We start from the raw sequence: 13,895 nt of genomic DNA on the forward strand, positions 1-13,895 counted from the left end.
CTGTCCCAATCACAGTCATTTGCCTCAACCCACCTGATCAAATCTTGTTGCCTGGGGAGGCCTGGCTCTTAATTACAAATGGTTATAAACGCCAGATGGTTCATTGTGGACCCATTTTAATGGTCAAGATCAAAGGCCTGATTTCGGATTTAAGGAGACCAAACCAAGCAATCAGAGAGGATGCAATCAGACTCCCACGCTCACTGTGCACGTAACTTCTATGTACAGGGTGTCTTTGGTTTCTTTTGTTACACTTTTATTTCTAATTAATTTCTTATTGAATGTGATTAAGTAAGTAACCTGCCTGGTAAAATAAATTGTTATACTTGATTTGTGTGGTTTCCCTTACTGACACTCAATGTTACACAGAGAATGTGTGGTTACCCCCTCGAGTTGGCCTAGGGAGGATGTAAATTTACGCTTAATGTATCACGGTGTATTGCATCCGTAGACCTCTGACAGTAAATCACTCGCCTCCATGTGGTAGTTCATTCATGTCAAGAACAGTCATAGCTAATGTTGGTCTTCTTGAGCTGCAATCAGACATACCCAAAAGTAGCTATTCCTGCGACCTCTGAAATGATTGCAGATATCTAGCCAGCTCGTGAGACATTCACATAACGGCCGATGTGACATGCGGTGGTACCAGCAGAGGATTGTTCAGAGAGTACATCTCAGTACAGGATTCCTGTAGCAATCAAGTCTAAATTATAAATAAGATCTACCAAAGGTAGTTAACTAATCTACATGATTATTCAAATAGTCAGATATAACAAAGGTAGATTTATTGGCCCTATTGTGGAGATACTTGGTCAGCCAGGTCCAGTAGAAAGCGGAAGGCAGAGTGGTACTACTGTCTTTGTAACTTGGTTCATTTATTGGCTGATCTAGTCTCTCTGCATAGTAGTCATTAACCCTATGAACATTCTTTCAGCAACACCAGAAGGACAAGCATGCAGATAACTTCACCTTCGCTAAATTCCGTTGTTGGGTTAGCGTGGGGCTTAAGTTATACACTGTTAAAAATATATGTTTTAACTGTATTAATATTCACTTCAAGAACTTTTAAGATGGCTGAATATAATAAATGCAATATGATTGTTTTATTTTTTTGGCCACAATGAACCAGTTGTAGTCTGTGATGGTAGTTTAAATTGAGTCAGCTATCACATGAACATAACTTCTTTCATTTATGTATCTTGTGAAAATGATGAAAGGTAAGACATATTACATTCTTATTTCACAGATAGCTCTGCAGTCCAGTACCCATTCTCTTGGTGAGGGCAATCACTGAGATTTCATGTCCGTTTTACCCATCATATGTTTTCTTGTATTCTGCTCAGGTTTGAATAATATTATATAACATTTTGGAAGGAAGATACAGAACAGCAAGCCAAAGCTAGATGCCAAAATTGCAAATATTTCCACGGCTACAGTGAACTTTCCAGGTGAGCTGACATAAGCTGGTATAAAGGTGATCCAGACAGCACAGAATATAAGCATGCTGAATGTGATGAATTTGGCTTCATTGAAATTGTCAGGCAGCTTACGAGCCAGAAAAGCCAAAACAAAACACAATATAGACAGGAGCCCAATATAACCCAGTACAGCCCAGAACCCCACTGCTGATCCTTTGTCACATTCTAGAATGATCTTTTCTTTGAAGTGCTTCATATTCTTATTGGGGAGAGGAGGGGATATTGTTAACCAAAGCACACAAATAAGGACCTGTATGAGAGTGAAAGCAAAAACACTCAGTCTCTGCTGGGGAGGCCCAAACCACTTCATGATATTACTGCCTGGAAGTGTAGCCCTGAAAGCCATTAACACCACTATTGTTTTCCCCAGAACACAAGAGATGCAGAGGACAAAGGTAATTCCAAATGCTGTGTGGCGCAGCATACAGGACCACTCAGAGGGCCGGCCGATGAAGGTAAGAGAGCAAAGGAAACATAGTTTCAATGAAAAGAGCAGCAGGAAGCTCAGCTCTGAGTTGTTGGCTTTCACAATGGGTGTGTCCTTCTTTATAAAGAACAGCACAGCCACAAATGCGGTAAAACACACTCCAAAAATGGAAATAATAACAAACATTTTCCCCATAATTTCTTGGAAGGACAGAAATTCCACAGTTTTTAAAAAACATTGATCTCTTTTAGCATTAGACCAGTATTCTTCAGGGCAGTGAATACAGTCATTGGAATCTGCAAAAGAACAATAAATGCCATAATTAGAAAGCTCTCTGGTCTGTGGTGCATGGTGCGGCCAATGGCACAGGGCGTGGGCACACTAGGCATGGCTACTGAATGTTGGCAATGTGCACAGCTCGAAGTGTGCAGCACAGATGGCAAATGGATGGATTATGCTGAACATATTATCAATGGGTGTTTTGAAAAGTCATTCATAGCCTATCAAATTACTTTCAATCCATTTTAGAGCCGTGGGCAGGGTGTACTGTCAATTTCCAGAGCCTATTGCTGCAATAGAAGACAAGGATATGGATAAACAGTCACTGACCACTTTATTTGGAACACCTGTATACCTAATTATTCATGCCATTATGTAATCAGCCAATCATGTGGCAGCAGTGTAATGCATAAAATCATGCAGATACTGGTCAAGTGCTTCAGTTAATGTTCACATCCATCATCTGAACGGGGAAAAATGTGATCGCAGTGATTTTGACTGTGGCATGATTGTTGGTGCGGGATGGGCTGGTTTGAGTATTTCCGTAACTACTGACTTCCTGGGATTTTCAAGCATAACAGTCTCTAGACTTTACTCAGAATGGTGCAAAAAAAACGAGAGGCAGTCTTGTGGATGGAAAGGCCTTGTTGATGAGAGAGGTCAACGGAGAATGGCCAGACTGGTTCAAGCTGACAGAAAGGCTATGGTAATTCAAATAACCACTCTGTACAATTGTGGTGAGTAGAAAAGCATCTACTCTGCTGAGGCATGAGATGGTAGGGTCAGAATTTGGTGCCAACAGCATGAATCCATGGTCCCAACCCGCCTTCTGTTAACAGTCCAGGCTGATGGGAGTGATGTAATGGTGTAGGCAATGTTTTCTAGGCACAAATCGCTTGAATGCCACAGTGTATTTTAGTATTGTGTATGTGCATCCCTTTATGGCCAAAATGTACCCATCTTCTCATGGCCAATGGTGCATAATCCAGCATGATAATGCACCATGTCACAAAGCAAAAGTCGTTTCAAACTGGTTTCATGAACATGACAGTGAGTTCAATGTTCTTCAGTGGCCTTCTTAGTCACCGGATCTGAATCCAATAGAACCCTTTTGGGATGTGGTAGAATGGAAGATTTGCAGTATGAATGTTCAGCTGATTAATCTGTAGAAATTGGAATCATGCAACAGAATCTCAAAAGAATGTTTTCAACATGTTGTGTCATCCATGCCATGAAGAATTGAGGCTGTTTTGAGAGCAAAGGGAGGACTTACCCAGTATTAGTATAGTGTTCCTTATAAAGTGCTCAGTGAGTGTAGCTATTAACCAGATGTTTCTTTCAAGGTGTTCTTTTGGGAGATGTAGAGTTGGTGCTTCACTTATAAAAAATGTTAGTTATCTCATAAATAGGAGAAATCCATTTGAATTTGTAGCGTACATATTTTCTTCTGTCAAAATTTCAATAAAATGGTAAATGGTAAATGGTAAATGGTTGGATCACATATAGCGCCTTTATCCAAAGTGCTGTACAATTGATGCTTCTCAGTCACCCATTCATACACCAATGGCGATTGGCAGCCATGCAAGGCACCAACCAGCTCGTCAGGAGCATTGGGGGGTTCAGTGTCTTGCTCAGGGACACTTCGACACAGCCCGGGCGGGGGATCAAACCGGCAACCCTCCAACTGCCAGACGACTGCTCTTACTGCCTGAGCCATGTCGCCCCCCCAAACACAACATTGCCTTTTGTTTATTACGTTTCCAATAAATAGTATGAACAATAGTTTAAACAATACTATTTCTTACTATTCTATAAGTAATCAATACTGACAACAGTTTCTTGAAGCTTTACTAAACAAAATAAAACAAGGGAAGACAGCATAATCCCATTTACAGCAGTAAAATGACTTGGCACAAACTGTTGCTCAATCAAAAGAAAACATATATTACATATATTTCAATAATTAATTCACAAGAAAAGCGAGGCTTACTATACTGAGAAGAGCTATTTCCTTTAGGGTGGTAAAAAATGGGCAGTTTGCACTTGTTGCTTGTGAATTTCTCCTTGATTATTTGGCATTATTTTTCGGCTACCTAATGACATAGCTTGCCCTTCAGACAAAAAAAAAAATTGTAACATAGCTTGTTGTTTGGTCTCTTTGATATTGAGCACAACCGCATGATATTAAATGATCTAGGGATGAGATAACTAATGCAGATAATGCATGTAGCTGTGTAGTTTAGTTCTCTTAAAAGTAAGATAGGCTGTATAAGACTGCTCAATGATGTTGGGAAGAAGCTATACATAATGGTAGGTGTAGCCTCATGATTATTTCTTGTTTCGCATAACCAGTAATTATATTTTAATATTAATATTTTTTCATGTTGATATAACATTTATTACATATTGCCAAGAGATACATTTTATAAATGCAGTCTCTCCATGATTTGTGCCAGTAATTTAGTTTTCATTTTATCTACAGTCATGTAATTAAAATTAAGATAATTATAATTGCATTTATTCTTGTGATTCTCATTACAGATGGGTGTAAGAAAGGTTTAAAAATAATGAAATACAGTACCCCAAGGATCAGAGTGTAGCATGAGAACACCCAAACAATAATAAAACAAATAAATACAAATTAAAATAGAAGAAAAAAATCGTCAATCATAAATGCATTTTCTCTGCTTGTGGGATTTGTATTAAAGACAACCTGAACTGCATACAATCCACAAAAACTGTTAATTGGCTTTTCACATGTGCATTGCATGTGAAAGCCCAAAAATGCCAATTTGCCATAGACTGGGCTTTAGACCAGAGTGTTTTGTGGAAGGGTAAATGGCAGACCTTTCTGATCGGAAGATTGCAATAAGCTGCAAGAAAATAGCAATCGCCTCCCGCTTTGGTGCACGCTGAGTCCCAAAATAGAGGAAATAATCTAAATCCATGATGAAAATATGAAGTCACCAGTATGCCAGATCAAAATATGCCAGGCTCCGGCCAGAAAATAGAGCCCATAGTGATAATGTGTTCATGTTCAGAGTGAACAGCTTCGACTGAATATTGAACATAATATAAAGAACAGACTGGTTTGGGTTACCTGTAGCATTGCTGATTTCACCCTCAGCACAGGGCACACAGTCATAGCAGCAGACTGGCCTTCCTCTCTGCACAGCCTTCCGGGTGCCTGGGGGACAGCTCTCACTGCACACTGACCTGGGTTTCTGTGCAACATATTTCAAACACAAAACACTGTTGGACAATGTGACATGCAAATGTGATGTGTAAATGCAATATAATAATTATATGCAATATTTTATACTATAAAATAACAAATACTCTTCTGGAAACAGATTATTATACTTGTTATACTTAACATTAACGTGTTATACTTCAGGACTTTCCACAGTATAGTAATCCCTCAGACATAGGATTTTTTTCAAATCTAGTTTTATTTTTATTTGCAGCTAACATGTTACAGTCTGGTAAATGAGTACTTTCCAAATATATTTTGATGGGCCAGGTCCATATGGACTCGTTTATTTTGTTTATCTCAATCAGTACTAGAATCTGCATCCAGGAATACAGCTGTATATAATGTATGATTATCAGTCCAGTGAATAAACATTTACCTGTGTTTGTCCTCCTGCCCAAACCATACTAACTGGACTCATCACAAACTGCTGACCAGATGGTAAAGAAGCATCATAGTAGCCAACCACTCTGAACTCTACAGCACCATCAGGAGCAAGCTGCCAGTTCACCACCTCATATCTGGCAGTTGGGTCTCCATTTCTGTCAAAAGAGACTTTCTCTCCAGTTCCCAAAGTGAAATTGACTTTTTTGAGAGCCATAAGTACCTGTTGAGAAACACACATTTCAGCAAAGAGAAATGCTTGGTTGCGTTTGTTCATAATAAGGATTTCATTAGCTATTTAAGAAGGGTATGAGTTACCTGCCAGGGTTCTGTTTTCACACTGTTTGTGCAGCCTTGATGAGGTGTACATGCCAGCAGATCATGCAGAGAATGAGCAACAGCGTACACTGCTTTGTAAACATTGTTGGGGATTCTCAGCTCTGATACATCAGTGTATTGGTTTTCCAGTTCACTCAAGCTCTCAGATCCATTGCAGGGGTTAACGTTAGGTAGATTGGTTTCATTTATAAGGGAACACTGAAACATATTTTCCCAAAAATCTATAACAGCAAGATTTCCTGGATGCTGTGAGGGGTGAAGTTTTAATACAAACTCTTTTAAGCCATTTATTTTGCCTTTGGTGATAGCAACACCAATAGACCCTCCCAGTATTCTATAGTTTGTCAGTGTTGCTAGATTATAATTTGTTATCCAGGCCTCACTGCCAACCATTTGTAAACCAGTAATGTTTTGCAGGGTCAGCTGCTCTAATAAACTCTTCATCTCAACCTGAGAAAAAAATGCTACAATTACTTTTGCAGTGCCTCTTTTGATAACATCTACCACCTTCAGTAGTTTCTCGTGTTCTGTTATGTGAAATTTCTCTGAATATTCAATGCAGATGCTTTCTTGTTGAGCAGCTTCTATAAATGTTGCCATTCCGTTGTTGCCGTAGTCATCATCATTTCTCACAGCTCCTATCCAGGTCCAGCCAAAGTGCTTCACCATTTGAGCCAGAGCTCTGCTCTGGTAATAGTCACTGGGAATGGTTCTGAAGAATGAGGGGAACTCTTTTCTGTTGCTCAGACATGCACATGTTGCAAAGTGACTGATCTGAAAACAAAATGGACAAGGCCACATATAGCTGAACTCAAACATGTTGGGAAACTTATTAAGTTCAAGTAATTAAAGTAGCCACTGATAAGGTTTCATTTACCAGGAAATTCTGATGGGTATATGGAATATGCAACCGGCATTTTTGTGAAAGCATATCTGTGAAGGCATAAGTTTGGCCAAAGTAACGAACTATATGGAATGCACGGGTCTGGATATCTTATTTTAAGGTTGTCCTCCAAGCAACACCAAAAGTCTATGCATTTGAATGGATCTTTATGGGAATTCAGCTGTAAATTATGCTGATACAGTCTGGAACAAATTCTTTGGCAAAATGGCATCAAGGGTCAACTTGTAGGACAACTTGAAAATAATGATGATGTTGATAGGTCACAGACATCAGGAAGTCATGGCATTCAAAGGGTATGCAACCAAATACAAAACATGGCTCTTTTATTTGACATTATGTTAATTAATCTCAAACAGTGAAATGGGGGACTACATATAAAAAGTGCTGTAATTACTACATGGTGAATATATATAAAATGTATAAAAAATACACTTTAATAAAAGCTCTGAGTCTGCACTTTGACTACATGTGAAGTCTTTGATTACAAACAGAGAATGTAAAATATGAAATCAGAAAAAGACAAGGTGATTTAAAACTTTTGATGTCAGCTTTGACCAGTCTGGCCATTCTCCTCTGATGTCTCTCATTAACAAGGTGAACTGCTGCTCACTGTTTGTCTTTTGTTCTTTGTTGCACCATTCTTTGCAAACTGTAGAGACTAGTGTGTGTGAAAATCCCAGGAGATCAGCAGTTTCTGAGATACTCAAACCACCCTGTCTGCCACCAACATGCATTCCAAGGTCAAAGTCACTTCTATCAAGTTTTTTCCCCATTCTAATGGTTAATGTGAACATTAACTGAAGCCCCTGACCCCCTTGCCACACAATTGGCTGATTAGATAATCGCATGTATAAGTAGGTGTAATAAAGTCTAAATGTTCCTAATAGTGCTCGGTGAGTGTATATTTTAGTATATACAGCATATTATTGCAATGCAGTGCATTATTCATGTCTTGTGTCTTTGCTAATTGTTTCATTGTTAATTGCTTTGGCAAGTTGTTTATATACGGTCATACCAATAAAGCATAATTGAATTGAGAGAGAGAGAGAGAGAGAGAGAGAGAAAGAGAGAGTGATATATATATAACATAATTAACACAATGTATTATTTACGAGAAAACACCTTGTGAGGTCATTAGGATTACATTATATGGACGAATTAAATGTTTGTGTTTGACATGATCAATTCTTAAAAGCAGATGAGACAACCGTTTGATAATAGTATTATTGTAGTATTTAATTGCACCATATTTCCTTTTTTATCTATTACATTTTCACAATAGAAAACCCTGGTTAGGAAATCAAAACCCAATTGACATAAATATACATATTTTGGTTACATCTTAGTGAGTTACTGCTTGGTAATGTGTATAAAGGAGAAAGGAACTCTTACCACTGGAATTTGAAATAATCCAACAGCTGCTGCAATTGCAATGGAGTTAGTTGATGTGGTTGCCCCGATAATGGACTGCACGACTGGTGGTGTGGAGCATGATGTGTCAGACAGTGTTTCCTCATAACCATTCATCAGAGCCATGGCTGCTCTTAGCGAGAATATTGTAGAGACGCAGGAATCATATATCTTATATCCAAGAGTTACCCCAGGGAGCAGGTCAGTTCTGTTGTTTATTTCTTCAATGGCGAAAATCATGGTCTGGGCCACTCGGAATCCTCTGAAATTGACTCTAGAAATGATTCATTATGTTGATTGTTTACATTACATTACAGGCATTTGGCAACAAAGTGCATAACCATATCCAGTGCGCTGAAAACCCTAGAGGGAAGTAGTTCCAAGTGCTAGAAGTGGTCATATAGATAAAAACTTTAACCCTGTAGATTAATCTGATCATTTTAATCTGATCACACAAAAGTGATTTTAAGGGTCATTTTTATACGTCAGATACACAAACCTTGAATATAAAAAGAACAGTTTAACAGTCAAAAAATGTGGCTATATATTTTCTAAATTGGACAATATAGGAGGACATAGCCCATATTTTTTGCATATACTGAACATTGAACATGAACATGAATAATAAACATGCATCTTTCCTTCAAATAACAACCATTACAAACAGATATTAAATGATCTGTCTTCAACTTACCGTACACATTTCATTGGCTCTGGTGTCCTTGTATATTGGATGGCCATTTTCCTTGTTTCAGTGTGCAGGGCGAAGACTCCACCAATGTTGATGTCTCCATATTGATAGAAGCTGGGCTTGGCTGCCCTCCCCAGTCTTCTGCATGGTGGTGTCTGTGCTGCAGCCCAGAGGACTGTCAGTGCCAGCAGAATGGTCTGCAGTGCCATCCCACTGCACATCTCAGATCCAGCACTGCTGTGTACCAGGTTTAAATAGAGCCATTTTAATTCTCAATCGATTTGTCATTCCCAAAGGCATGGCCGAGTCCCAGTATAAGCAAGGTGGTGGAAATTATATTGCCAATGAAGGCATACCAAATGTAAACACTGGGCGGAAACTTGGCAGACAATCCAGATTTTATTTGTCATTGCCCCTTTTGTTGCAATATTAAAGTATTAAAGTCATTGTTGTGAAATTACCTACTATAATAAATATAAGAAAATAATTAAATGATATGTACCAGGCATAAATAGATGGCTGATAGAGCTAAATATTTTACGGCATCCTGGCAAATGAAAAACAAGTCAAAATAATTGTAAAAATAAATAAATTGATTTGCTCTGTAAGTTTATATATTGGCTGAATTTAAAATGTTTTATATCTCATATCTGAAAGAAAAAACTCCTGCTCTAATGTATTGGAACATAGGGACCTTTGCTTTTTATAGTGTCCTGTCAGAATGATAATATAATCAAAGAGTGGAATTTTTGAGGAATTATTTTGTTTTAAAGTTCCACTCATGTTAGGATGGGATTGTATGTCCAATGGAATGCCCCCAAGGAAAAATGTATATTGCCCTCTTTACTGTTTGGGACAAAGTCCCACCATTTACATATTTGCCACAATTTTTAATGAAAAGTTTTTTTGTTAGTGCTTACCTTTGAAATTTTGGTTCCGTCAGTCCAAAGCACATTGTACTCAGGCTTCTCAATGTTTTATTTTGCATACTTGAGATGCTTAATTCTGTAGGGGTCCTCGCACGGGACTCCAAATTATGTAGGGTCCTCGCACGGGCCGCCAAATAACGCAGGGATTTTACTCTCTACGAAACCGGGGCGCCAGTTAAACGTTGTGTAGCAGTATAACTGCAAGAAGTAATCAGTCTCATAAAATTACTATTATCAGGAATATCTAACCACAAATTTAGTATTTTAATTAATAATTAAAATAACCAATACTAATGATTAAACATACCGATAACCTGAAGGTTGGAAGTTCTTCGAAAGACTGCTTTAACTCGGCTCTCATGTCTATGCGATTCCAAAACGGACACCGGGGTTTAATAAAATATATTTATTAAACAAACATACAAACACATAACAGATAAACTAACGGGAAGTTAGTAAGGAAATTTAGTTTGGTATGTGTGTGTGCGTGTGTGTGGCGCGCGCAAGCGCGCGTGTCGCTAGAGTTCTGGGTGTGGTAATGAGTTAGAGTTAGCTGTGAGAAGGGACTACTTGCGTAGTTTTACTCTATATATGCGCAAAAGACGGCGAATCAATTCACGTACATATATATGTAGCTAACGAAACACATTACAATGGTTGGATGGTAAATATTGAAACACAGATTCACAAAAACAGTTAAGACTAAACTAAACACTGGCTATGCCTGAATGTTTGTTTTCTTACTGAGTCCATACGCATTGCTGGATCCAAAAGACATGCTGTCCTTGTAGAAGCGGCGATGGTGCTGTGAATGGTGTCCGAGCGCGTTGTCGTCTGATCCGCTGGTCCTTTTCCAGGTGTAAAAGTTCGTTGCTGTTTCGTTGTTGTGAGCTTTGCAGGAGTAAACTGATGTAGCGTTCCGCGTACACCAGTTTCCACTCGCTATAGGCCACGAAGTTACCGCGAGGTAACGGGGTGTGTCCGTAGGCCTGGTAGTGCGCTGTGCAGCATTCAGCCTCTGTCCGAGTCTCGGAGCAGATGAGCTGAAGCGAATGGCCAAAAAGGGTGCGTCGAAGAGAAGAAGCAGAAGAGGCAGAAAAAGCAGAAGAGAGATCCCAAGAACGTGTCTTGCTCTTATACGGGACCGTTTATTGCTCCCGCCATTACGGGATTGGCTGAACCAAGTTAGACGTCATTCGTGGTGGACGTCGCAGAATTCTCCTGTGGGAATGTGGAAGTTGTAGTCCCTACAATTCTTTGTTGAGGTCGTAGGAAAGGCTTCCTTCTGGCATGTAGGTCTTTCTTGTTTAAACTAAACTTGTATTGCAGTCATGTGAAGAGCCATGTCTGCTACTCTATTTTTGCAGCTCTTTTGCAGTAAAATCTTTCATGTTTCTCACAGTGAAAATAGGCACTCTGAAATGTGGAGAGAGTTTTTTGTAGCCGTCTCCTTCTTGGTGGAAATGAGCTTCATTCTGACATCCTTGGACAAGCCATGGTTGTTAACACCAGAAGAGAAGAAGTCATGGAATTACTTCAGAAAAATTCCATTTCATTGAAGCCCTAACAAGTAAATCACCTGGGTCTGGGCCTGAGTAATCATCTTTTCATTTTTAAAAAAAGAAAATGAAAAGCAATCTTGCTTTAAAATTTGCAAAAAGAACTCATGTTTACTTCTGTAACATGTACAGTTCAGGGCTGTGTTTTCCGAAGCCTTCTTAACACTATGTCATTCATAAGTCATACTTTAAAGTGTACCTTAACATTTCAGTGCGTTTCCCGAAATGCTTATTTTGTTTTTGTGTTGGTGCGTTTTGCTTGTTGTTGCACTTTTATTGAAAACGTTAGCTAATCAGAGAAAATAGTGAATTACACCAGTAATGTGATGGTGCTTCTGGCAAATCAACCCTGATTGCAAAGTCATTTAAGGCACCATGAAAAAGATATTAAAATAATGTAATGTAAATAAAGCATGACATGCTAAATAAATTTGTTACGACCGGCATTCAAGCAGTCAACAAGAAAACATGGACACCAGACAAGGAAAATGGTTTTAAAGAATTTATTTGAAATAATCTGTTTCTGTCTGAATGCGTGGCAGAGTGAATCAGTTTAGGGGTGTTGGAGTGTAAGCGCAAGTGGAGTGTGGAAGTCCAAAACAACAAAAGGAAGACCAAGTAAAATATCAAAAAAACAACAGCCAACAGCCAACAGCCACCTTCAAAGGCCCAGTACACAGTGAGAAATCTGGGTGAAGCCACTTATCAAGGGTTTTTCCCGGGTGTTAGCACCCGGGAAAATTGGTGACTAATCAACTAATTATCCACCGAGAGATCAACAATTAGACAATTCCAGGGAGGGACGCACCACTGCCACCTGCTGGACGACAGCTAGAACCACAGCTGAGGAAGACCGGGCATGGTCGTCACAAGGTGTATTGCTAGGTGGCGTAGTGGGACGAGATGTGATACCAGAATCTGATCTCACAAACCGTATATATAATTGGCTGAAAATGATATATATGGTGGATAATTTTGTTTCTAAGTTTTTAATTCTATTAATAAGTTTGTGATACATGCAATATTTTAAAGTATTCTGGCAGTGTTTTATTCATAAAGAACACTACTTTCTCTCACAATGCAGTCAAGCAGTTGCTGCATGGAGTGAATAATCGATCTTAGAGCCATTGATGGGGCCTAGTAACATCACACGTAGAAGCTATCCCAACCGCCTAAGGGATATTTCGGGAAACACGCCTAGAAAAGTAAACAATTTTAGTAATGTATACCTTTCCAGTCTTCATAATACGCTAAGAGACACCGTTATCGGGGAAACATGGCCCAGGTTTGCTTTCCCTCACATATAGATGAATTGTAACAGACATTTAAACCAGGGGTGCCCAAATTTTTGCATACCACAGCATAGGTCCATATTTATATATTCTATAACAACCATTGGAATATACAATGACTACAGGGATTTAACTACAGATTTCTGCAACTGTGAGGTTACACTGGACAATGTCAATGTACATGTAATATTTTACTATTATCTGACTTACAATTTGACATTTAACTATTGAGATGGCCCAAAATAAAGTTTGAAAATGCAATTCAATTTCTCAGTCATCCAGTAAAATTTCTTATTTTTAAATAAATAGATACGACCCCTAGTGGTCATAAGCAGTATCAGTTAATCGGTTAACTGTTTAAAAAATAGAATGGTAACTGGTAACAAAAACAAAAACAAGTTTGTCACATCCCTACTCTTATTACTATTCTATCTATATTTCTACTATTGCTACCTATTTCTATTTCACTATTTCATTGTAACGAATGCAGACATGCCAATGAAATTGAATTGATAGCGTCAGTGACCTTAGTTAATGTTACTTTCTCTTATTTAATTGTAACGTGCCACAATGTTTAAAACCATAATGGATATGTACATGTGTACAGTAGTGATCTAGCTAGGCAATTTTGTGTGAATAATAATTATGAATTTATGTTAATTTATTTTGTAAGTCTAAAGCTAATTAGCTACAAAATGGGGGGGCTATGTATAAAAGGGCTGTAATTCCAACACGGTTCACCCAATATGGATGTAAAAACCCTCAAAATAAAGCTGAAAGTCTATAATTTAAGGACATGATTGTTTTATTTAAACTGTTAGTTTGCTGGAGTGCAGAGCAAAAACGGCCTTACTGCCCAGGCACATGGGCTACATGCCCTAAAAAATTGGCTCCACCAAAGGTCAAGTAGCCTTCCCTGTAAAAAGATGAAATTCCAGGCCTGGATATAG

At 38.6% G+C, this 13,895-nt stretch overlaps 1 protein-coding gene across 1 annotated transcript; it reads right to left on the reverse strand.

Moving 5' to 3' along the window:
• Positions 1–1,287: 1,287 nt before the first annotated feature.
• LOC133108161 (extracellular calcium-sensing receptor-like) lies at positions 1,288–9,386 on the reverse strand. The gene is made up of 6 exons (XM_061217598.1): positions 9,169–9,386; positions 8,457–8,748; positions 6,140–6,934; positions 5,817–6,044; positions 5,285–5,408; positions 1,288–2,201 (listed from the first exon to the last, which is right to left on the reverse strand). The coding sequence occupies exons 1-6, from the start codon at positions 9,384–9,386 to the stop codon at positions 1,288–1,290; spliced, it is 2,571 nt and encodes an 856-aa protein (XP_061073582.1).
• Positions 9,387–13,895: the final 4,509 nt, after the last annotated feature.

Source organism: Conger conger, chromosome 13 (genome assembly GCF_963514075.1).
Source record: "Conger conger chromosome 13, fConCon1.1, whole genome shotgun sequence".
In the NCBI taxonomy this organism is placed as follows: domain Eukaryota; kingdom Metazoa; phylum Chordata; class Actinopteri; order Anguilliformes; family Congridae; genus Conger; species Conger conger.